The sequence below is a fragment of the Drosophila sechellia genome, chromosome 2R, assembly GCF_004382195.2.
Source record: "Drosophila sechellia strain sech25 chromosome 2R, ASM438219v1, whole genome shotgun sequence".
Taxonomy (NCBI): Eukaryota; Metazoa; Arthropoda; class Insecta; order Diptera; family Drosophilidae; genus Drosophila; species Drosophila sechellia.
The window spans coordinates 5881931-5904429 of record NC_045950.1 but is presented as its reverse complement, the minus strand read 5'-3'; the positions used below and the strand labels follow the sequence as shown (position 1 = coordinate 5904429).

The following is a 22499-nucleotide window of genomic DNA, read 5'->3' as shown; positions in this document are numbered from 1 at the left end:
AGTAATATGCATACATCATGGAATACATGCAATACATCATTATCTATAGTTCGAATACTCCTAGAGTAATGAATCTACAGATTACTAATAAGATTGAGAGAGTATCCCTGAAACATTGTTTGGGTCGAAATCTTGAACGACCCGCATGTTGTTTATTTAGTAAGGATACCGCTTCCCAGCTGCCCGTTGGATGAGCGAACATATGCCATATAGAGATAGGTATATGCATATATGGAGCATTATATATAGCTTCGATATGAGCGGAACTCAAAAGAAAAGAACCGAACGAGCGGACAAGTCGACGAGTTAAGTTGAGTTGAGTTACTGGGTTGAGTTCGCCTGAGTGTCGCCGGCTAGGCGATGCCACGAAGTCGGTTCAATAAACGTACACACACACACACACTCCCCGGATGGCTCGCATACACTCACGCACTCACGCTTATGAGTGGCGTGTAATCAAATAAATGATGGAAATGGAGCCAAGACGAAGTGCAAGATGTCGTACACGGAGAGAAAATGCAGGGCAATATGGTTGTTGATCATCGATTATCCCAGCTGTTAAACAAAATCAAAACCAATTACTTAAAGCAGTAATTAACCAAAAGAACTTATTAATAAAATAATTTATAACAGGGATAATGAAGCTAGCGGATCATAAATACCTCGTTTATAACTTAACATCACATGGTCAAATAAAATCAATTCCGTCTATGAGCAAATTCATCTGACATCTTTAAAATTATTTTAAAATGTTTATATTTAATATCAATAAAAAATTTGCTGCTCATAAGGACTGAAGTAAAAATAAAACGAAATACTGAAGGACCCGATTTTTCCAAGTGCTTTCAGTCGATTTGTTCTTGGGGTGGCGGGAGTAAGCCCTTAGATACTAGGAAGGACGGTGGGCGGCGGGTGGCAGGGTCACGGCACGGCGCTGCTCTGCTCTGCTCTGCTCCGCGGTTGCATGCCCCAACGGAAGTAGTCCGGAAAATGTACATACATACACATATAGAAAGTGAAGTGAAGTTAACTTATCTGCAGGCGCACAACCACACACATTTGCATGTCGCCACGCAGTAGCGTACATATACATATGTATACATAAATGTGGATATATCTGTCTGAGGGAAAGGAGGGCCTGCCAAGATATAAGTGCAAGTTGCCGCTGCCACTGCCACTGCCACTGGGGCAGGGACAACAGGAAGGGAAGGAGGAGTGAGCAAACTGTTGCTATTTTCTTTGGAGTTTCGCAAAATTCTAATTGGTGCAACTATGGAAGGAAGCGTTGTCATCCGCAGACTTTGGGGACTTTCCACTTTCGTGTTTGTATTTGTAATTGCTATTTGCGGCCGAGGTCTTTCTGCCACTCAAGGGTAGTTTTCCAATGAGTTCAGCGAAAAAAGCACAATGAAATTTTGGTCAGTGACAAGAACAGGTGTTTCGTGTTCTTCATGGGAAATGAAAGTGATCGAAACATGTGCATGATTCATTTTGAATGCGTGAAAGAACTCCTCAAATTCTAAAACGCATTCCAAACACTTTTTTGGAATATTTCCGACGACTGGCAACTGAGAAAACATACAATTTATTGTATTACTATGCCTTCAAACAATTTCATCTCGGCTCGATAATTTCTTTATAACCCTTGGGGCAGATTTTATGTTATCAAATTCGTCAGCAAAGAACACATGTTAAGTTTAATTCTGCTTGATAAATCGCCCAACTCGAGTTGGAATATGTTGAAAAATGTATGATTAACGAAGGCTTTTTCAGACATGGAATGTGTGCAGTGAGAAGCGGTGACTGTATCTTCCTCAGAATCCCTGCAAATAATGCACAATCCTTATTTATGCAGCCATTTAAGGCAATTCACACAGTGCAGTTATACGCTTTATTACTCATTTTTAATTGATCCATTGTCAGACCCACCAAATTCCTCATTTTCGGAATGCAATTAACGCAGTTGCAGCTGATGGAAGTCATTTTGAGCATTTTCGTTGATTGTTTTACGGCTTCCTGGTAGGAGAGCCAGTCCCCAACTCGAAATTCAAACCCACCCCGATCGGTGGCATTACTTTTATGACACACTCAAGACAAGGAAAGGGCACCCCCAAGTCTCTGAAAAAAACAGAAAACGGCCTCTTGAGTGCCAGTTGAGTGCATCGAGCGGTAACAGTCATATAGTATATGTATCCGTATGTATATGGATGGATCGAATAATTTTTAAATGCCAATTCCATACACGATAAGCGGACGCAGGAACAGGGAGGGAGTGAATCGAGTCAGATCCAACTTGGAACAGATTAAATTTGCCGCTATTAATTAACTGTCGACGATCTGCAGGCACATTAAGTCAAGTCAAAGCTGCTGATTTAGTGCTGTTTCAAAAGCCGGGAAAAATACAGGGGGATTTTAATAAATTGAGCTGCACATTAATGATATTATCAATTACAATAACAGATATTTCCGCTCGAATCGTTGACACGACGCCGAGACGTTTCTCTCGAATAAATTAACATTTTTGTAAGGTAATTTGTCAGTGAATGAGCGCGACCCACTGACAAATGCCGCTTGACACCTGTAAAATGCGTTAATGAGACCTGCCCGGCTACTTAGAAAGTTAAATGCAATGATTCGAGAGTAGGAAATCCCTGATCCCGCATTAAGTCAGTGACTAACAGCCTTATACAATTCTTGCGCGTCATGGGAATTCAAAATCACTAGGTCTAATTAGGACGAAAAAGGTATATCACGTCTAGAAAAACAATGTATCAATCTTAAATATTAAAATCAATTAGATATAGATTATCTGTTTAATACCTTTTCTTTCAAACCCTAGTTTTAATTAGCCTCATTTTTCGTAAAAAATTCAATTTCGCACTGACTTTAGACCACAAATATGTAATCCTGTGCGAAGTAAAAGGGCTCACTGGCGCCCCCTGCTGGCCAGTCATGCAGCGCGGGCGTGCATTTACCTGGCTAAAAAGCTTTTATTAAATTTCGCTTTCAATACATAATGCTGGTGGGAGATGCAGTCGCTGCGGGCTGCGGGTTTTCTATTTATTTTTTTAATTGTGTCACGTAGGGACTATAGAAAAATCCAGCTGCCATTCTGGCATTGCTTGCTAGCAGCCCAGAAAAAAGGTATGTAAAATAAACTACATCCGATACGTGTTTGTGTGTGCGCGGTGCAACTAAACACGCATTGAAATGCAAGGAGCGGAAAAATTTTCGAGCCGAGCACAAGAACAAATAATGCCCAATTTGCATTGGTAAAAGAGCGGAATACAAAAACTCCGTTAGAACCAAACGGAAGTTTATGTGCTGAAAAAATATATTTGTGGAAAAAGGAAAAACATGACATCCATTTTTTTTTCAACTGGATAAAATTATGTATTTTTCATTAATAAATAAAAATTTGAAATCTTTTGAAGAAATATACCGCTTCATGATCTTCAGAAGCTTAGTACGTAAAAGACGTATGCTAGATTCGTTGAAAAGTACGTAATGGATAGGATCTGCTTCCGGCCTTTAATGTGTATATGTTCTGCATCAGTATTACTAACCATCAGTTTCAGCTTCACATTTAGCGACTCACCAAGAACTGAATTACATTGAAAGATTATTAAATAGGGATTTTATGACGCACCATGACTTAAGACGTCGGATATTTATGAGAAATATTTGTAACCGCCGCTAGTTGGCGCTCATATGACTCTCGTAAGCAGTCTAAGTAGGCAACTATAATATCTCCATCACCCTCGCATTCCCATTTGATGAGTACGGGTATATGATAGTCGAGTAACTCGACCATTCATTATCCTTTGTTTTTAATTGCGATCTCAGAAATGTCATCTTCCCTGCAATTACACGGCTTCGAAATGAAAACGCTTAAGCTAATATATACAAAGGCGGGTAAATAGGAAGAATTTCTGTTTTTATACGTTTGAATTATATGCTTAATTAATGTACTGATAACACGAAAAGCCGCATCGCAAAGGAAACACTCAGCTGGGCGATAAGCCTGCAAGCAAAACAGTAGCCCGCCGATCTTCATTGTTGTGTTATTCATTAATTTAATGTGCCATTGATTGATTTTTAATGTCATTCGGGGGATGGAAAATTCAGAGGCAGGAGGAGAGAGAATGTGGAGATTGAAGTGTTATCGTCTGGCCGACCCACGCGGCGTATGATTGATGCGTTTATGTTGATTTTCTTTCGCTTTCCGCTGCTTTTTTCGTTGTCTCACTGCATTTTATGCATCATTATGACTGCGTACCCAAAAATATGAGACATTTGTTGTGCATACACAATTTCTGACAGTCTGCCTGCCAACCAGCGCTCAAACTCAATCTGCATGCACATTAGCCGATGAAACGCCAACGCGGATACGGGTGCGGATGCGGATGCGGACTCCAGCGCGGACATCCGTACGGACGACCAGTCCTCTATAAACTTTCAGCAAAATTCATACTTATGAGTGTATACACATTTACTGAGCTGTCCCCAATGTTGGTTAGCAGTTTCCATGATTCATTTCCACAAAGGGTGAATAAAGGTAAAATTTCATGGTGGAAGTATCCGATGGCTCATATTTAAACTGACAGAATAGGTATCTGAAAGATGATATAGGTATATTTAATGGGCTAGAAGCATAAGCTATTAAACGATATAAATATAGTGGCTGTAAAGCTTAAATATATTATTTTTATGCCTTGATACTAATAACCCATATTAACTAATTATAATTATTAAAGTTCGATAAAAGGTTTAGCTTTGTGGCTTTTTGAGCATTAAAGCATTGCAATCAATAATTTTCTAAACAGTGAATTTATGCTTTCTACCACTAGAGCATATCACTCAAATAAGTGCTGAGAAGCGAATAATGCATTATCGGAATTGCACAATCATTGTGGGGAGTTCAGCTTTATCTGTTTTGCATTTCACTTACGCAGAGCCCGAGGATGACTAAAAGATACACTCGGGGTGAAGTGCTGAAAGGAGCTGAAAGACCGAAAAGATCCGGACGGACGTCCAGCCATTAGGAGAAACACATGCATTCACACTCAAAACCCGCATGCAGATTTGTTTCCAACGGTCTATAATGGCAGGAAGAATAAAAGCGCAATAAATCCAAGAGGTTGGCGCTGGCAAAGGTGGAAGTGCATAAATAAATATATATGTATAGCCCAAGCCAGAAATTCGTTGGTGGATTTGCTGGAGTTCTAAGAGCGCCACGAAAAGCTGCACCGAGAAGAAAAACATAAACAGAATATAAAACAATTGGATTGACCCAGATTCATTGCTGCCGCCTGTTCTTTCCTTTTTTTTGTTCGCTTTTCGTTTTTGGGTTCTGTGCTTGTATTAATTATCACATTTTTGTGCCACGACGCGCGCCTTTGATTGCAGCAGCACAAAAAAAACAAAAAAAAAACATCAACAATCGGGAGCATATAAAAAGCATTTATTTTCGATTTATTTATTTTGGTCTGGCTTGATTTTGGGGAAATCGAAATGCCGGGGAGCACGCGAGCTAACGGCAGTTGTTAAGTCCCAGCGAGGGGTATACCCATATGTTCGTATAGCCCAAAAGAATCTACCCAGGAACCGAATCGAGCAGCCTCGGAATGAAAAATCTTTGACATTTTGGCAGAAGGCAGCGGCAGAACGGCAGAACGGCGAACCGGCGGAGTCTTGATTCCTTGACTTGATTTTAATGATGCAGCTGCTTGGCCTGGCCTTTTCCGGAGAAACATCCAACCACTGACATCCAGCAAACAGCTACGAGCAACCAGCACCCAGCAACAATGGCACTGACAACGCCTTTTTTGGGCGACATTTGTGCAGCGAGCAGGTTTCCTTTTAAGCGCTGAATGTGCCATCAATTATGCGGCATGTTGCCGATCTGAGGCTTTAGCTTCAGCTCGGGATCCAGCTGCACTTACAACTCGGCTTCAACCTGGCTTCAATGCGCCTCCAAACTCCAAAGCCAAAGAAGGTACGAAAGGAACAACATGACACACATGTAGGTGTTGCAGCGCGTGTGTTAGTCATTCGGACACACTGAAAAAAACTCCCTTAATTTTCACTTAGCATTAAAAGTTTCTTAATCGATATATTCAAAGGATATTAATTTATTCATTATAAGCTGTGTTAGATAGATAGAAGTAGCATTAGTATTAAAGGTCTTGAAACCCTTTTTCATATTTCATAAAGACAAGAAACCTCCACTCAACTGGCTGCATACAAATGTCTACCTTTTGAGTCATGCTTTTTTTGGCCGTGTGAATTGACTGCTTACCTGTTGGCCAGCGATCATTTAAGCCCAGATTTCTGAGTCAGCGACATTCCCTCGAAACTCTTTCTCATCCCAGTCTCATCATTCCCAGCTTCCGAGTGCACAAATATTGACCAACTCATTTGGCCGTCCGGGGGTTTTGTTTTTCCGCTTAGCCACCTAATTTTGCCACACTCATCAGCTACTCAGCTAATTTCATCAAACGATAGTCGTGATATGGCCAAAACGGGTTTCAACAAGATTTCAGCAAGATTTAGACATATATGCAGCCTGAGATACTGACGATGGTTATCCATCCAGCTAGGTTGGTCAAAATAATTGCAGTTCGCAGCAGGTTTCTGGCCTTATTTATGTAAGACTAACTGCACAATTGGCGCCATACGACCACTAGCACTGCTAAAGATAATATCTCGTCTCAGTCCATGGAAAATACTTTTAAATGGACTTTGCATTCCAGTGGGAGACTAGGAAATTGAATCCGAAGAAATCAGATTTCGCTAGCGAATGTTTCCAAATGCACAATTTGGCCCAAAGTGAAGTAAAGAATTAGCAATAAAATCAGATTTAGTATTTCCTGACTAATATTTGGTACTGAATTGTTTTATTGCCCATGTAGCTGGATTAAAGATATATATTTTTTATACGTTTCAGCTGTTTAATACTTTAAAATGTTTATTGCAACAATTCTCCTTCAACAGCACTCATTGCTTTTTTTATATGTCTTCTCCTTATGACGGTTGTTTGAGCCGCTGCCGCTGACCAATGAAATAAACTTGGCTAAAATATGGCACCCTCAATTGAATTATTAAGCGAATTTATGCACTATCCCCTGAAAGCAGAAAGCTGACTCGAAACGACGGGCGTGCGGAGGATTCCGACCATATATCACCGACCATATCGAGTTGCTTCGTCTGCAAACGGTCTTAATGTCACCAGTTAAGACCTTTTAGCCCGGGTGGTTGCAGTCTTTGCATACAAGTGTAATTGGCTATAGCCATATGGCTGACCGGCCATATATGCTGCAGCTATTCCAGGTCTTCGATCTCAAGGCGTTACATGTCCACACATCGATTTCTGTTTATTTAACTGTCATGCCGAGCCATTGAACGCAAACTTGGATGCTTTGTTTTTGAACAGTGCGGAACAGAGCAACGGAGTGCGTTGATATAAATAATGATTTATTTGTTTATTGCAAATTGCTCTCGGACACAAAGCGTAGTTAATCAAGAGTGCAGTTCGCCTTGGCGTCCACACTCTTTGCCATTTCCATTTCCATTCTCATTTTCATCTACCCATCTTTGCTATTTACGCAGCCTCTTCTGGGGATTGAACCCATTGTCTGGGGGCGATTGAGGGCGGGTATAGACTGATTGGGAACGGAATGATTGAGGTTGAGGCTTCATGGTGCGGAGGTGGAGTGGGGTTCGGACGCCTTTGATGACTTGTTGCTCGGACGCGGCGACAAAGTAAACGCTCCTCGAGCCTCGAGAACCTGGCGGCTGGCAAGTGGCGAGTATCTCATCACTTTCCCATAAACTCCGGGCCCCAGATGGGGCTGCCAGTGGGCCGTGGGCGGGGATATTGCAATTTACGTCCTGTGGTCTAATTAAAGTGCAAGCACAAATACAAACACAAACACAAACACAAGCACAAGCACCAGCGGCAAACGGCCAACTGCCAACTCAACTTGTGGCAGGTTGAAAGACGGACCACGAGCTATTCGCCAGGCGCATTGAACGTTGCGTGTTTGCAGCTTTGCGGTGGGTTCATTTGATGGAGTACACGGTGAGAAAATATGTGATCACTAATTTTGAAAAGTGCCAGCACAAAAATGTGTATGTACGTCTAAGATGGATGTACATCGAGCTGGTTGCTTAAATGAAGGAAGTAGTGAGGATAAATTGTCCAAGTACTTGCTAATTGGCCACCCCTTTCTTTCTCTGCACTGGCGACGATGGGGCCAACAAAGCAACTTTCAATAATATAGTATCCAACCCTATCTCTCCGCTCTTTCCTTTGGCTTCGTTGCCTTTCTTATCCCACATTAATCAATGTTGATTTCAATTAATTTAACCATCTCTTCACTTTGTCCAGCCTTTCGAAGGGAGTGCGTGGGTGAGTGTGTGTCTTTTTTATTAAATGTTTGCCGTGGTGGGCGTGGCCATCACTCGAGCCGCTAGCTGGCACCTTTTTATTAAAATTCGCAGTCTATAAATTGCTAAGGAGCCCATGTGGGATGGGCGGGCGTGGGATTCCGATGGCCATGGGGCTGCGATGAGCGGAGGAAATGGGGTATGACTGGCGCACATGTTTCAAAAGACGTGTGTGTATCCAAGACTTTTATGAGACAGCAACAGGAAATGTATGGAAATGGTCTGGGCTGGGCCCCCGGAAAGGGGAACGTGTGTTTCTCCAAATGGAGCAGGTCAACCGAAGACTGTGGAAGACCGAAGAATGATTCAGATACAGAAAATATAAGAATAATTAATACAAAATCTGCCCTGCATATAATTACTTATAACTTTACACTAGCTGTATCAACTAATAAAAGATAGAAAGCCAAAGTTTATAAGCCCTTGCATTTACAAGCGCATCTTTGTTACTCGTTACTAGTTACTAGTTCTAGTATTACATATTATAACCGAGAGGCTATTTACGTTTTAATACCCAACTAGAACAGACTTCAAATTGTTTATTTCCATGCTATTCAAACTTGCCACAAAATGTGGATGTATGATTCAGACCTGATTCAATATCATTTCCAATGCGAACGCAATAAAGCCATTAATATTATTGATTTGGGAACCATTTCACACACTCACTTGCAGTAAATTTGTTTGTGGCAAGGATCTGTTGTCCTGGCGACACATTTAGGTCCATATCCTGGCAATTTGGCCTCGATTTCATGCTCTTTGTGGTCTCTCCATCTCTAGATTCCTGCTCCATCTGCTTTCTTTCTTGCTCCTTTGCGCATTTCACAGAATTTGTGGCAGGATCTCGGGCTATGTCCTTCTTGGCAGGCAGAGAATGCATGTGTTTCGAAGGAGCAAGGAGGGCTTAGATGGATGCGCTCGTTTGTTGCAGTTGCCTGTCATTTTTATTGCTTTGTTTGCCTGCCGAACCGGCGACATTCGTAGGTGGTTTTTATTAGCCACTGTCGCATGTGGAGCGCTGAGATATGGCCAGCGTTTGAGCCATTATGATTTGTTTTTGCGGTTTCCAAAGTCCTTAGAGCAGTTCGAAAACTTGTGATTTTTAAATAAAACTTACCACACATATTAAGGGTAATTTTTTTGTATGGATAGCGCTATAATCTGTTGCAAAATTCGATAGATTACATTCTTTATATTCTTAAATACCCTTACACAAGATTTCCCCTTAGTTAACTCATCCATGACTTTACCTTACGACTTTAATTACTTTTCGTTTTTGCCTTGACCCCACTACACTGTATCTAAGCCCTTTCCCCATTAATGAAGAACACACACTCGCTACGGAATTAATTGAATTAGGCGCCCGGATAAGGCCTTTATTTTTATTTCTGTGCGACCCGCGCTCGTATAATTATAATCCAATAAAATAATAAACATATCGCCTCGTCCGTCGTTCAATTTACTTTCACACTTTCACCATTTCACCAGCAGGCGGTGGCGAGAAGTTTTCCTTGAGACACGCCAACTTAACTAAATTAAGCCCCACAATTATTGGATGGCAGTGTGGAAAAGCCATATACCCATAACCACTCGCCCCTTGCCCCATGCCCCATGACCCCCCCTTTGCCCAGCCATTCGCACTTTTCTCAATTGTTTTTCGTTATTGCTGTTCGTTATTATATTTTGATAACATGATTTTGTTTACACGACAAATACTCACGTAGCAATGTTTTACTGTTATTGTTTCTGATTCTGATACGCTGCTCACCTCTGCTCCACGACTTTTCCACTCCACTGGCGCTTTTCTATTAGTCAGAATCATGGCTTGGCCACGTACGTAGCCCAACCGTCACTTGCCCGCTTTTCCCCCGATTTTCAAACACGTAGACCGGGCCACAAATTTCCCATTAAAAACGCAAAAGGCCAATGCATAAATGATTGATACCGAAAGTGGGGGTGGGCTTGGGGGGATGGGGGAACGCTGTTTAGAAGCGCTGGAGGGGGGTCAAATGTGAGCACTTCCGTCGCTCGAAGTCTAGCAATTCATTCACATACCCATCCATTCATAACTACGAATTATACTTTATTGTCGTCGTAAAATGCTCGCTTCTCTGCCATTTGGCACACCTTTTCTAAGTACTGTTTACAGCCCGCAAAGCCTTCGATTAGCCAAATTGACTAGTTGCGTCGGTTCGAAAGGAACCAGGCTCCACCGATTCCCTCCATTATCCAGCTCTTCTCGATGGACGGGTCTTCCATTCATTAAGAAACTTGAGGCGTCTGCCGGTGTCTCCGCTGGCCAGACATTCGGCTTCCGCTGTGTGCCACATTAGTCTTATCCCCACCCACAGATTAAACAGGCAGGACCGCCTAAGGCGAACTCTGCAAAAATATTAACGATTTAAAGGCTTAACCTTACATTACGAACAAAGCAAGTACAAATATTAAAACAAAAATGGTAAATGATTGTAGTTTATTATTTTATTTTTTAATACTACAATCTAGAATGGCACAGACATATTTTTGTATAGCGCCGTTATTAAGGAATTAAATATTAAGTGTTATTAGGTGATTTTTACCATTTCTATAATCAATTCTAAAGGCAAAATTGCTAAGATTTATCCAATAAATACATACAAGTTTAAGTTTATCTAAAACATCTTGACCGTTGTCTCATGGGGTTTCCACTGTACTTGCAATTCGCCTTTGCATTTCAAGCAACATACATTTATTAATTGATATTGTTTTCGTGTAGCCGAAGAGGAGGGGTTCGGGGCTGATACAGATGGGGCATAAAGACAGTGGCGGAGACAGAGAGCTCCACATAGCTACGGGGATCGTTATGTGAATTTCAATTTGCTAGTGTGGGCTTTCTTACATTTATTGGCGTTGTTACGTATGGCCGGTGCTGTGCTGGTGACGCGTTCCGAGCAACGTGACAGCAGACCCATCGAAGGAAGGAGCTGGGTCTAAGCCAACTTTTTGTGACGCACATTCGGGATCTGGGATCTGTGCTTGGCCGGGGTCAGGAGCTGGTTAATGCTTCACCTGCCCGGATCCGATGACGGGTTTATTTCCATTGCTCCGCCTTCGTGCTTTATGGCGGACCTGATGCACTTGCAGCGCTGCGGGAGTTACGTAAAAAAATAATAAATAAAATGGCAGAAGCATGCGGAATGCCATTCAGGCCAAGAAAGTTTCCGTCGGTTTAAACTACATGTGGTTTCTTTAGTGATGCTTTTGTGGTCTTTTAAATGTCGCATTCGGGCGAAAAGTCACAAAAGTGGAATCAAATCTGCGGATTCACTTAGCAATCAACCCCACTGTTTGCTTTTATGCTCCTTTGAGAGGAAACAATTAAGGGCGAAAGGGTTTCTCGTAGTCGAAGCCAATCTGGATAATTTGAGAGCAACTCCAAGTAGTTAAACAAACAAATTCGACGTGGCATTAAAGCCCAGTTTGTGATTGGCTGCATTGATATGCAGCGCACATAGCTACTTTTCAGCACCTAAACACGATGTAGATAGACCATTCATCATTCGAAATAAATCCCAACTAATCGCCACACATCACGTTGCCACTATAAGAATACCGCTGCCAATGCCAATACCAATACCAATCTGGCCAGAACTTTTGGCTAACGATTCTTTGCATGAAATTTGCAAATCAAAATTTGCTACTCCTCCCCACCCCTCGCCTCACCCCGTTTTGTGCACCACTTTTTTAACGACTGACAATAACAAGAAGGGCGAAAATCGAAAAGTTGCAAGCGGGCGGGGGGAAAGCGTGGAAGTCGTGGTGCGAGTGTGACAATTTTCTCATATGTGTGGGGAAAATGAAAGAGAAAATTAAATTTGCAGGTCACGTAATTTGCTGGTGTGTGTGTCAAGTTTGTTCTGCGTGCCAGTGTGTGCGTTAGTTAATAAATATGCGCGCACGCGATGTAAAAATATGTAAATCCAGAGGCAACACACATATGGCCACCGAATCGATTCGATATTGGAGCTGGTCTATGCTCGTATTTGTTTTCTGTTTTCGCACTTTACAGTTATGACCCAGTATATTCATTTGTGTTTTTTTTGATCTGAGCGGAATTCCCCAGGGAATACGGCCATCCAACGGGGGAATACTGCTACTCAGAACAACGCAATCCCAAAGATAAACTTCAAAAGCGTGCTCGATGAGTTGAGGGAAGGAATTCGTGTTCATATCCTATCATCATTTGTATAATAAAGCATCTAACAGCTTTCGAACTCTTTGACACGCTTAACCAAAAATAGATTTAGGCTTACCATTTAAGCCAAGCGCAATTCGCTTACCGTAATACATAACAAACTTCGCTGATTGTTGGAAAAATATGCATAAATGTGTGGCAGCAATGCCTTTAAGCACACTGAGTGGCCCGAGAAGGCAGCTTTATGATTTCGGCCAGGAAATATGGAAATGGCTTACATCCCTGCCAAGCTTTCTTCCTTCGAGCACTTCTCCATCAGCGTTTCCTTGCACTTTTTCTGTGGCATACTTTTTTGGTTATTAATGTTAAAGTTTTTGTTGCTGTTTATGTTCGCTTGTTGTTGCCGCCCTATCTGGCGTTGCTTTTATCATTAACTTTATGCAAAAAGTTTTCGTCCTGGTCCTTTTTCTACCCATCGAAACGATGGGTATTTTTTCTTTCGTTTTTTTTTTGTTTTGTTGATGCTGGCAGGCAGCATCATTTGCAAAACGACAAATAGTTTGGCTCACCGAACTGGCCATATGGCAGACAGGGCCATTGTTGAGATACCACCCGCTCCTTTGGCACACTTCCCTAATGTATCTATCCATCTCTCCTTGCAGTACAATTACCTCATGCAGTTTGATTATCTGCCCAAGTCGGACCTGGAAACGGGTGCTCTGCGCACCGAGGACCAGCTGAAAGATGCAATCCGGAGTCTCCAGGTAAGAGACACATTCCCTCCCAGCGGCTGCAGCCGTGCCATGCCATGCCATGCCATCCCATCCCATCCCACTCATCTATTATGCACAATTTCACAACTAACATTACCGTCTGCAGTCTTTTGGCAACATTACAGTTACTGGCGAAATCGACTCGGCAACGGTCCGGCTAATAAAGAAACGTCGGTGCGGCGTGGGCGACAGAAGGTCCGCGGACAGCTACTCGCCAGATAACCTGTATCACGAAAGCGGCTCCAATGTGCGGGTGCGGCGCTTTGCCCTGCAGGGAGCCAAGTGGCCCAAGATGGATCTTACGTGGAGGTAAGTCATCTTCTTGCAGCTCAATGGGTTGGCAAACGGATTGGTAGCACACATTTTGAATGGTAGTCAGTGCGGCATAATGCATGGTCTTTCAAAATGCCATAGATACAAATACATAAAAAGTCCTTTAACTGTGCTCTTAACTTAAAACTTTTAACTAGTCAACTTCTTATTGCATCACTATAGTACATCACTATAGTCTTGTGTCCCAAGTTTGAACTGAACATTACGTTAACCTCAAGTTATTCGGATCATCTGATGAATTTTCTCGAATGAACTAGGTTTCTTAACCTTGCTCCTTGGCAACGCATCATTATGCACCTCCGTTGGCAACCCCCCATCGACTGGCTTTACTTTCCCTCCTGCGGATGTTCATTTCAATTAAACTGCATGCAGTTCATTAATTTTGCAGCGTTCATTTAGATGCGAATTTATAATTTACAAGGGGCTGTAAGGCGAAGGAGTTGGAGGGCTCCTGCTGCCGAGAGTCCTGTTTTTGCTCGGTTGTCCTGTGCATACGGGCTGTCAATTAATTCAAAACTCAAACGTTGCGTAGCTTGTTAATTTTTATTACGGCCATTGCACTGGCCCCCAGAATGGGATTGCATAATTTGGTGCCCGAGAGCTTGTTTTTATTTTTATGTAAAACAATTCACTGCTTTCCGGATCCTTAGTTGGCTGCTGTTTCCCGGTTGCTCCCGGCTGGTCCCGCCTGTTGGCCAAGATGACCCGCTGGGCAGGAGGCGCTCGAAAGGGTGGGTGGTTGCCTTTCATTAAACACTTTGCGCCAAATTGAATTTTACGATGAGCCGAAACGAAGAGAAGGCGCTCTGATTGCAGCTGTCACTTTTAGTGTTGTGTTTGATTTTTAATGCGCAGCTGCATAATTGCGCTTGAAATATTAAGCAGGACAGTGCGCCGGAGGAGTCTATCTCATTAGGAAATTTTCCAATTAAATTTGCATAGCTTCGAGGAGCTGGCTGGTCTTTCGCCAGCGAGTGTTGCATACTTTCGGGCTGAGATGGCAAAGTGCAAAAGCTCATCGTCACATTGCACATACGCCGTGGTGGCCCTTAAAGCTGCTGCTCTCGCTCCGTTCAGTTCAGTTCGGTTCGGTTCGGTTCATTGGGGTTCATGCAGCGATAGCTATTTAATTATTTCTTGTGTCGTCTACCCTTAATTGGCCATTAAGTGGCAAGCGACCAAAAGGGGCAGAAACGGCAGGACAATATTGCGACTAAATTAAAGCATTACGCAGCATCCAGGATCCCCGGATCCCTGGATCCCCGGATCCATGGATTCCCGGCACCACGGCATCCCGGATCACAGCGGTGGTTGTTCGCATCAAATTGAGTTTACATGAAATATACATATACCGATAGCGATGAGGTTGGCGATGGCATATCAATATGTATTGACCTGCTTTTCGCCTAGCTGCATGTGTTCTCCTTAATTGCAGCACAAAGCGAAAGCGAGTAGACGAAATGAAAGCAGGGTGGCAGTGGCTTCAGTTTGGCTGATTGTGTGATTGTGTGCTGGCAAGTGTTTTTCCATTTCCGCTCAGCATGGAAATTGTGGGACGGAAGTCGTTCTTAGCAGTTTTGTACTCATTTTGTTTTCACCGCGTTCTCGCGAAAACACACAATGACAACATCCTGCCACAAAGTTGTCGCCAACTCAGAATTCTTTGGGATATTAACTGTCGGAATTGCTGTGGGCTGCACCGAAAGAAATTTAAGGATTTGTTGACTTCTGTTGGTACAATTTGATTTGAGAATAAATAAACCATTTAAGAAGCAAGTATAAGCTTTTCTGGCACGTTTCTAGTACAAGTCTCAATGTCCTTTATTTATTTCAATCTACAGTTATCTCTTTACATATTTCGATTGCAGTGCAGCCACAAATCAAGTGACAACAGCAGCTTCAGCGGAAGTGACCAAAAACTTGCACTTTGCGCAAATGTTTAAACTAAATTGGCAATTGTCCTGCAAGAGAATAGGGGGAGAATCCTTGTTTGGCAATGGCAATAGTCGTAATGTGGCATTTACTTGGCTGCAAATGAGCTTTCTCACTTCGCCCATTGTGGAGTGTTTACTCACTTTTCCTTCAACTTAAATCTGCCTTAATTAAGTCAGTTATGCAGTCGGGCTTGTGCTCCAGAGTCAACTTGTCAAATGGCTATTGAGCCACTCCGTTTAAGCTTCAATTTTTCATTTTTCATTTTCCATTTGCCATTTCCCATTTCTCTCTTAATGCATCGGCAAACAATTGTCCAGCCAGGAAAAGTGTCAATAAAAGGAAAACTGGTCTTCACACCTGTTGCTCTTTCCCATTTACCTTTTGTTCTAGCTTAACAATTCGTAATTCTTGCTTTTTTTTTTGAGGACTAGAAAAATTGTGGAAAAAATTCTTTAAATATTGCAAAGGGAAAGTTTGCACGAACTGCAGAGTTTTTTCTAATTGACCAGTTCATTTTGACCAGTTTTCGCTTGTTCCCTAGCCTTCTCTCTATTAGCAGCTACAATGTGGTCAAGAGCTGGACAAAAGCTGCCGCTTTTTGTGGCATTAATAAACAGCAGTGAATGTGCATTGCGCACTTACTGGGTATTTGTTAGATTTTTAACAACATTAATAAAGTGCACGGCGAAGTCAAAGGACCAATGTGCCGAGAGTCCTTAACACGCACATTCTTGCGTTTGCGTTTATGCTTATTAGCGTGCATGCGAGCCATTAATACGGTGCACTGAGAGAAAAAAGCAGGGGGACTGGCACGTGGGGCAACCTTTTAGCTGCCGCCGCATAAAGCGGAGACGTGAACGGATGTCTTCGGGCAAATGTCATAAAAACTATGCGCCACTCGGCAAAATATCGAGCAGACAAGGACTTTCCCAAATGCGCCATCCTGCTGCCCATGTTACAATGATAAAAAGTAATTTTATGACGGCCACTCGCACGCCCACAAAAGAAAAGGACCGGATCCTTGAAACAGAATGCAGCTCCACCTCGAGCTGCATCACTTGGTGCGGGACATTGTGTCCTTGGCCAGTTTGGTGTCCCTGCTCCTTATGGCGAAGCTTTTAACCGAAGGATGTAACCGGAAACTCCCAGCCAAACTCCAAGTCTTCTTTGGATCAGAGTTTAAAGAGTTAATGTGTACCACCAAAAGCTTAACCAAAAATCGAGTTTTATTAATTCTTTATTAATGCAGTTATATTCAAAAAAACAGATGTAAAAGTCATTTGCAACAGCTGCCGCACGTACAAATCAGTCAAAAAAGGGAGAGTGAAATAATCGGAAAAAAGTTTGCCAAAATCAGTTTTGGATGACTGCACATTGGCAACTAAATCCGCAGACTTTCAAATGAAAGATACTAACTGCCTCAACTTGTGCACCATTTATTCCTCTTATATCGCCTTTATTTATAACCCATTTTTTACGATTTTTAATTTGCATAAAATAATTTGCTGATCAACACCAGCGTGCGTTTTTCTCATCATAATTTATTCGCCAGGCAGAGTAAATCACACGCACTAGGCCGAAAGAGATGGCAGCTACGGCGTGCGAGAGAGAGGGCTGTAAGGCGGGAGCGAGAGGGAAAGGGCATTTAATGCCGCAAACAGAACATGGCAATAGTTTTATGCTGCTTCAGCTTCAGCTTCTGTTGCTGTTTATTTTGCAGCAGTCATTTGCAGAGTTGCCTTTACTGCACTTTGTCCTTTATCCGTCTCATCCTTCGCGTCCTCCGCCAGTGACCTCCGACCCCCCATCACCCCATCTCTACTGACACTCCACTGTCCGCCGTCGGTCCGCTGTGCATTTTTTCGGGGGGCGGCGAGGGCTAATGGGCGTCCATTGGCCATAGTTTTCTGACTTTTCGTATGCTGTCAAGTGCTCGGCACTCGAAATTATTATCTGCCATTAATCATGGCCATAATGTTTGCCAGCTATAAAACGGAGCAAGTGCAGCCAGAACAGGACTGCAACAGCGAACCGGACTGTACCCAGTAACTGCTGGCAGTAGGCAACTGGCAGAGGGCAGCTTTAAGGAACTTCCCGATGGAATATTATAAGTAGGAACTAAGCTATTCGGGCAAAATGGAATTGCACAATGAGAAGGATCTTTTAGCAGGTGGGTTTCAGGGCGGGTGATGGTAAATTGGATGCCACGGCTGGAAATTGAAAGCGGCTTATGCTCAGTCTTCATAAGTTCACATCTACTTGAAACATTATGTGTATGTCATAGGGATAACTTTACGATCTGCCCTGCGGCGGGTCAGTTATAATTTCGGGCATTGCTTTATTACTGTGACAATTATTTTAACTGCTGGAGATTTTTATTATGATATTTTTTCATAAAATTCCGTATCTGTGAATTTTTTTGAAGTCATTTGCCACTTGTCTGTGTGTCTTTATGGGGCAAAAGAGCGAATAAAACCGAAAACAGAGGGCGCCGAAGAAACAAAAGTGCGCGTACAGTAGGGAACAAAAGCTCCTTGAGGTAAAGCTAGCAAGTATTGTAAACTAAGCTCGTGCATAAATAAAATCCTCAATTTGGGTTCATATTAAAATAGACATTTTGTGCTGAGCTCAGACGGAGCTCAAGGAAACTGTGTCAACATCTGTCTGTGTGCGGGCAGTGTCTGTGAAAGGATTGCACTCGCACACACCGAGGCACACCAAGACACACCACACACACACCCCCACATACCCCGTGATATATGCCAAATTTATGATGTGGCATATTTTCTTATGCTGGCTTGGGCCTTTGAATTTTGCATGAACTTTGATAGCATATAGCTTAGAGTTTCCTTTCGTTCAGCACACACACACACCCGCACACAGATATCTACATACATACGTGCAGTATATCCTTTGTCTTAGCGATTACTCCTTGAGTCGGCAATCCGATACCGCAAAAGGTGTAGCATTTCAAAATTTAATAACCAAGTGGGCTGCAGAATTGCCACCGAACAAATGCCTATAAGTCCCTCGCTTCCTGTTCGACCTGCGGGCGAACCGAATTCGAGCCATCGAATCCTCGACTGAGAGGATTGGGCTTCCGAGGGACGGAACCCATTGAAAACCCATTTGCCAACCGCCCGCTGACACAGCCGCAACAACAGCAGCTGGCTGGTGGTGGGTAGTAGGGGGGATTGGTGCGGGGAGAGGGGGGAGCGGATGGACGAGCGGTCCGCTTCTTTGTACGTGTCAATTCGGGGGCCAAGGACTGGTTTTTGCACACACAAAAAATATGTTAGCATGTCCAAATGTTTCGCTGCCCTCTTTAGCCAAAATTGGTAACTTGGAGAAAAAAGAAGAATTCAAATCATTCTTATGAACAAACAGGTCAAATTATCGATTGATTATATATAGAAATAAATAAATATTGTTTTTTCATTTCTTCATGCAAAGATATGTGTCATTGCAGCTGTAAGAATCGTGCGATTCATTTTTCTTAGTGTAATGGGCTGGGTCTGTGTTTTTCCGCTGGCTACTAGTCAGTCACGCTGGGCATTCGGTTTTTGTGCCACATCAGTCACTGCGCCACAGAAACATCAGGAGCAGCACAAACACACCCGCCGTTGCAGATCGTCCTTTTTGGGCAACTTAACACTCGCAGGCTGTCGCTTAGCCAGCCATCCTGCCACCCAAAAGCACCCAGAAGCCGTTGGTGCATCAGTTTGGTGTGCTAATTTAACGTCTAATTTTCTATGGACAGCAAATGAGCAGCTCCAGCTGACGATTTTCGGCTGCCTTTGTTCCTCTGTTGTGTCAAAACCATCAAAACGAGATGACGCAGCAATTGAAGCCACGAAAGCGATTGCATTTTGTCACTTTTGTGATTTGACACCGAAAGTTGCCCAACAAAACTTCATTAGTAGCAGTCAGAATGGTGAACGAAACTATCGCTCACATATTTACATTGCAATGCGGATTGCAGTAGGTATTTATTAGTATGCTATTTATATATTAAAAATAATTAAAAAAAAATATTTTCACTATAGCAGAGCAAGGTTTCGATCCTCGGACCTCTGGGTTATGGGCCCAGCACGCTTCCACTGCGCCACTCTGCTTATGTGATATTCGCGAGTTACTTTTCCAAATATCAGGGCGGCACTATGAAAATTAGCATACAAAAACCTGATTGCATATCGATACAGATAATATGAAGTCAACAAATTATCAAAACTAAAGGTTAGCGTGAATGTATGATAAGCAGTGATATCAGAACTGGATCCTATATGACCAGATTAGATTAATCAATTATTGGTATTTAATAAAAACTTAAATCTAAATCAAAACAATAGCACTCCAAGAAATGTCTTTAAATATTCAGCACAAATTAATAGCTACCTGAAAATGTAGCTCCCCAAGCTGTTCCATTTAAAATGCATCAGAAAATTGACATTATAGCGTGACATTAGCAATGACACACAATATTGCCAAGAATCCACCTTGGACCATGACGCAAATGCTGGCGAGGAACGCAAGCTCACTATTTATATAGATGTATGTGCCCATACATATGATCCTGCTGTATTATTATACACGTCTGTATAGCATTGGCATCCGCGTAATTATGTTTGCCTCCGTGGCCAGGAGCAGCGGGAACCACAAGGATGCGGATGGTATGGGGGCGGAGCCAACAATGTGTGGCTTGAAATTTGACACTTTCACAGTTGGTCAGTTGATTTACTCGCCCCCGGAACCAAGCACCCACCCCTTCACCCCTCCTGCAGGCTGTCTGCATTTTGTTAGATTAATGTCCTGTTCAATCATCAATGGTTCAGCGTACAGCGCCGTCTTTGTTTGTATAGCACTTGTTTATCGCTGTCCTGGATGAGCGGAGACACTAGCAGGGCAGGAATAAGGGTACACTGAGAAAAGCTCTGAACTGTTTCCTACCTGATTTGAAAAAGAATAGAACATAAAAACAATGCATGTTAATTAGAAGCTAATAACTTTACGGCATTAGAAGTATTTAATATTTTAGATATTTAATTTATATTTATATTTATATATTTACATTTGAATTCAATTTTGCTAATATTATTTCACATAAGCAAACGCAAGGTACAAAAAAACAAACGATGGCTAACATTTTTCTCAGTGCAGGACTGGACAACGATAACGGTCATCGTTGGTGTGACTGTGTGCGTAAGCGACCGCGGTTTGTGTTGGGTTTCATCCTTCGGTTGTTGCCGCCGCTTTTCGGTTTCCTTTTCAGTCGCTTCGTTCTTTTCGTTTCCCGTTCATTTGCGCCATCCCGCTTATCCCCGTTCCTTTTGGTTCTTCTGTTTACTGTTGTGCCCCGTGCATTCATCCTTTGCTTTGTTCTTTCGTTTACTTTTAATTCATTTAGGTTTCGCCTTGATTGATGACCACTTTAATTGCGGATATTAAATGACAAGCGCCAGAATCAAATCGAACTGAAAATGCAAAAAATGAGCTCTCTAATTTTCTGGCATTTTTCCCGACTAGAACCGCTCCCTTTGATTGTGGCATGATTTGCAGTAAACATGGGATTTGAGGCTTTCCGCATTGAGTTAATCAGAGGGGGGAATATAATAGACAGGGCTTTTCTAGCAAGAAAAAGGAAGATTTTTATAGATATCTACTGGTGTATTTGCAGTCTTTTTAGAGTAACATATAACTCCAGGTCCTTAGACCGATAGAATCCTATAGAAGCAAATAGGGATCTTTGTCATAGTCATCTGTGGTGTATCGCTACCCAATGTTACTTAAGAAGTGCAAAATGTTCTCATGAAAGCAGAGACTCTCCTCAGTCCTATTTTCCCTATAATTTTCCATACTCTGCCCTGCGACGTACCCGTGAACCCTGCACTACGCATAAGCCAAGGGAACTTTTGATTAAAGGTCTCTTCTTGTCCTCACAATTTTACGCCTTTGATGTGGCCGCGATATAATGCTGTTGATACAGTCCTCCGGAGGAAGGGACGAAACGGGGAGCATTGCAATCGCAAGTGGGTTATACTCGCTGTAACTACATAATAATTCTAATGAAAAATGTCAGGAGGCAAATTTGATTACTGGCTTTGATTGTCAATTAAAGCCCAACAACAATTTGCCGTGCGGTGGAATCTCGTTACGTTTATATGGCCGCCAAGTCGCCAGGCAGACAATCTATATACTTTGTGCCCACACATATATTTATGGCGCTATGTGGCAGAGTTGATGACGAGCGAATCCTAATTAATTTTGCAGTAGATACATACAGATATACATATGTATGTACGTGTGTTTGGGGGAGCCTTGCATAAAGTGACACAGCAACGAGTCACAGTTCGCCCTCTCATTAGCCGCATTAATTGATAAATAGATATTGGCTTTGGGGCAAGAGTGGATGGGGGGCATTGCTCAGGATCGGGCCAAATGAATTCGTGGACTCCGGGTTACGCTGCACTGGCCTTCTGGCCGCAAAGTTTCCACTCCAAGCCAAACTGAAGTTTTGGGCGAATCGGAAAGAACAACATCAATTCCGGGCATCCTTTTTGGTTCGTCTGTTTGTCTGGCTGTCAAATCAAACTTTGATTTGATTCGATACAGCAACTGGCCGGTGTCCAAACTTTTATTCAAACTGACAAGTTTCGTGGCCAGACCAACAACAATCAGTTAATGCAGGCGGTGCGGCATGGTTTACTACTTTTCTCTTTTGGTTTTTTTGATGTTTTCTGAGCCCTAGTTGATTAATAGATGGACGCTTTAGTGTCACAACCGTCTTGTCTTGATTAATGTTTGGTCCAGCGGAATTTGTTTGTTTGTTAGGCCCG

The 22499-nt window shown here is 42.5% G+C and overlaps 1 protein-coding gene and 1 non-coding gene across 2 annotated transcripts in view; one reads left to right on the top strand and one right to left on the bottom strand.

Annotated features, from left to right (window-relative positions):
* The window catches only part of LOC6608387 (matrix metalloproteinase-2), a 71898-nt gene that overhangs the window by 2581 nt on the left and 46818 nt on the right, over positions 1-22499 (top strand). The window contains exons 2-3 of the mRNA XM_002033087.2: positions 13288-13389; positions 13505-13707. Coding sequence (XP_002033123.1) covers positions 13288-13389; positions 13505-13707 — 305 coding nt within the window. The remainder of the gene's footprint in view (positions 1-13287; positions 13390-13504; positions 13708-22499) is intronic.
* Trnam-cau lies at positions 19710-19781 on the bottom strand. The gene has a single exon. It is a non-coding gene; the product is annotated as a tRNA-Met (tRNA).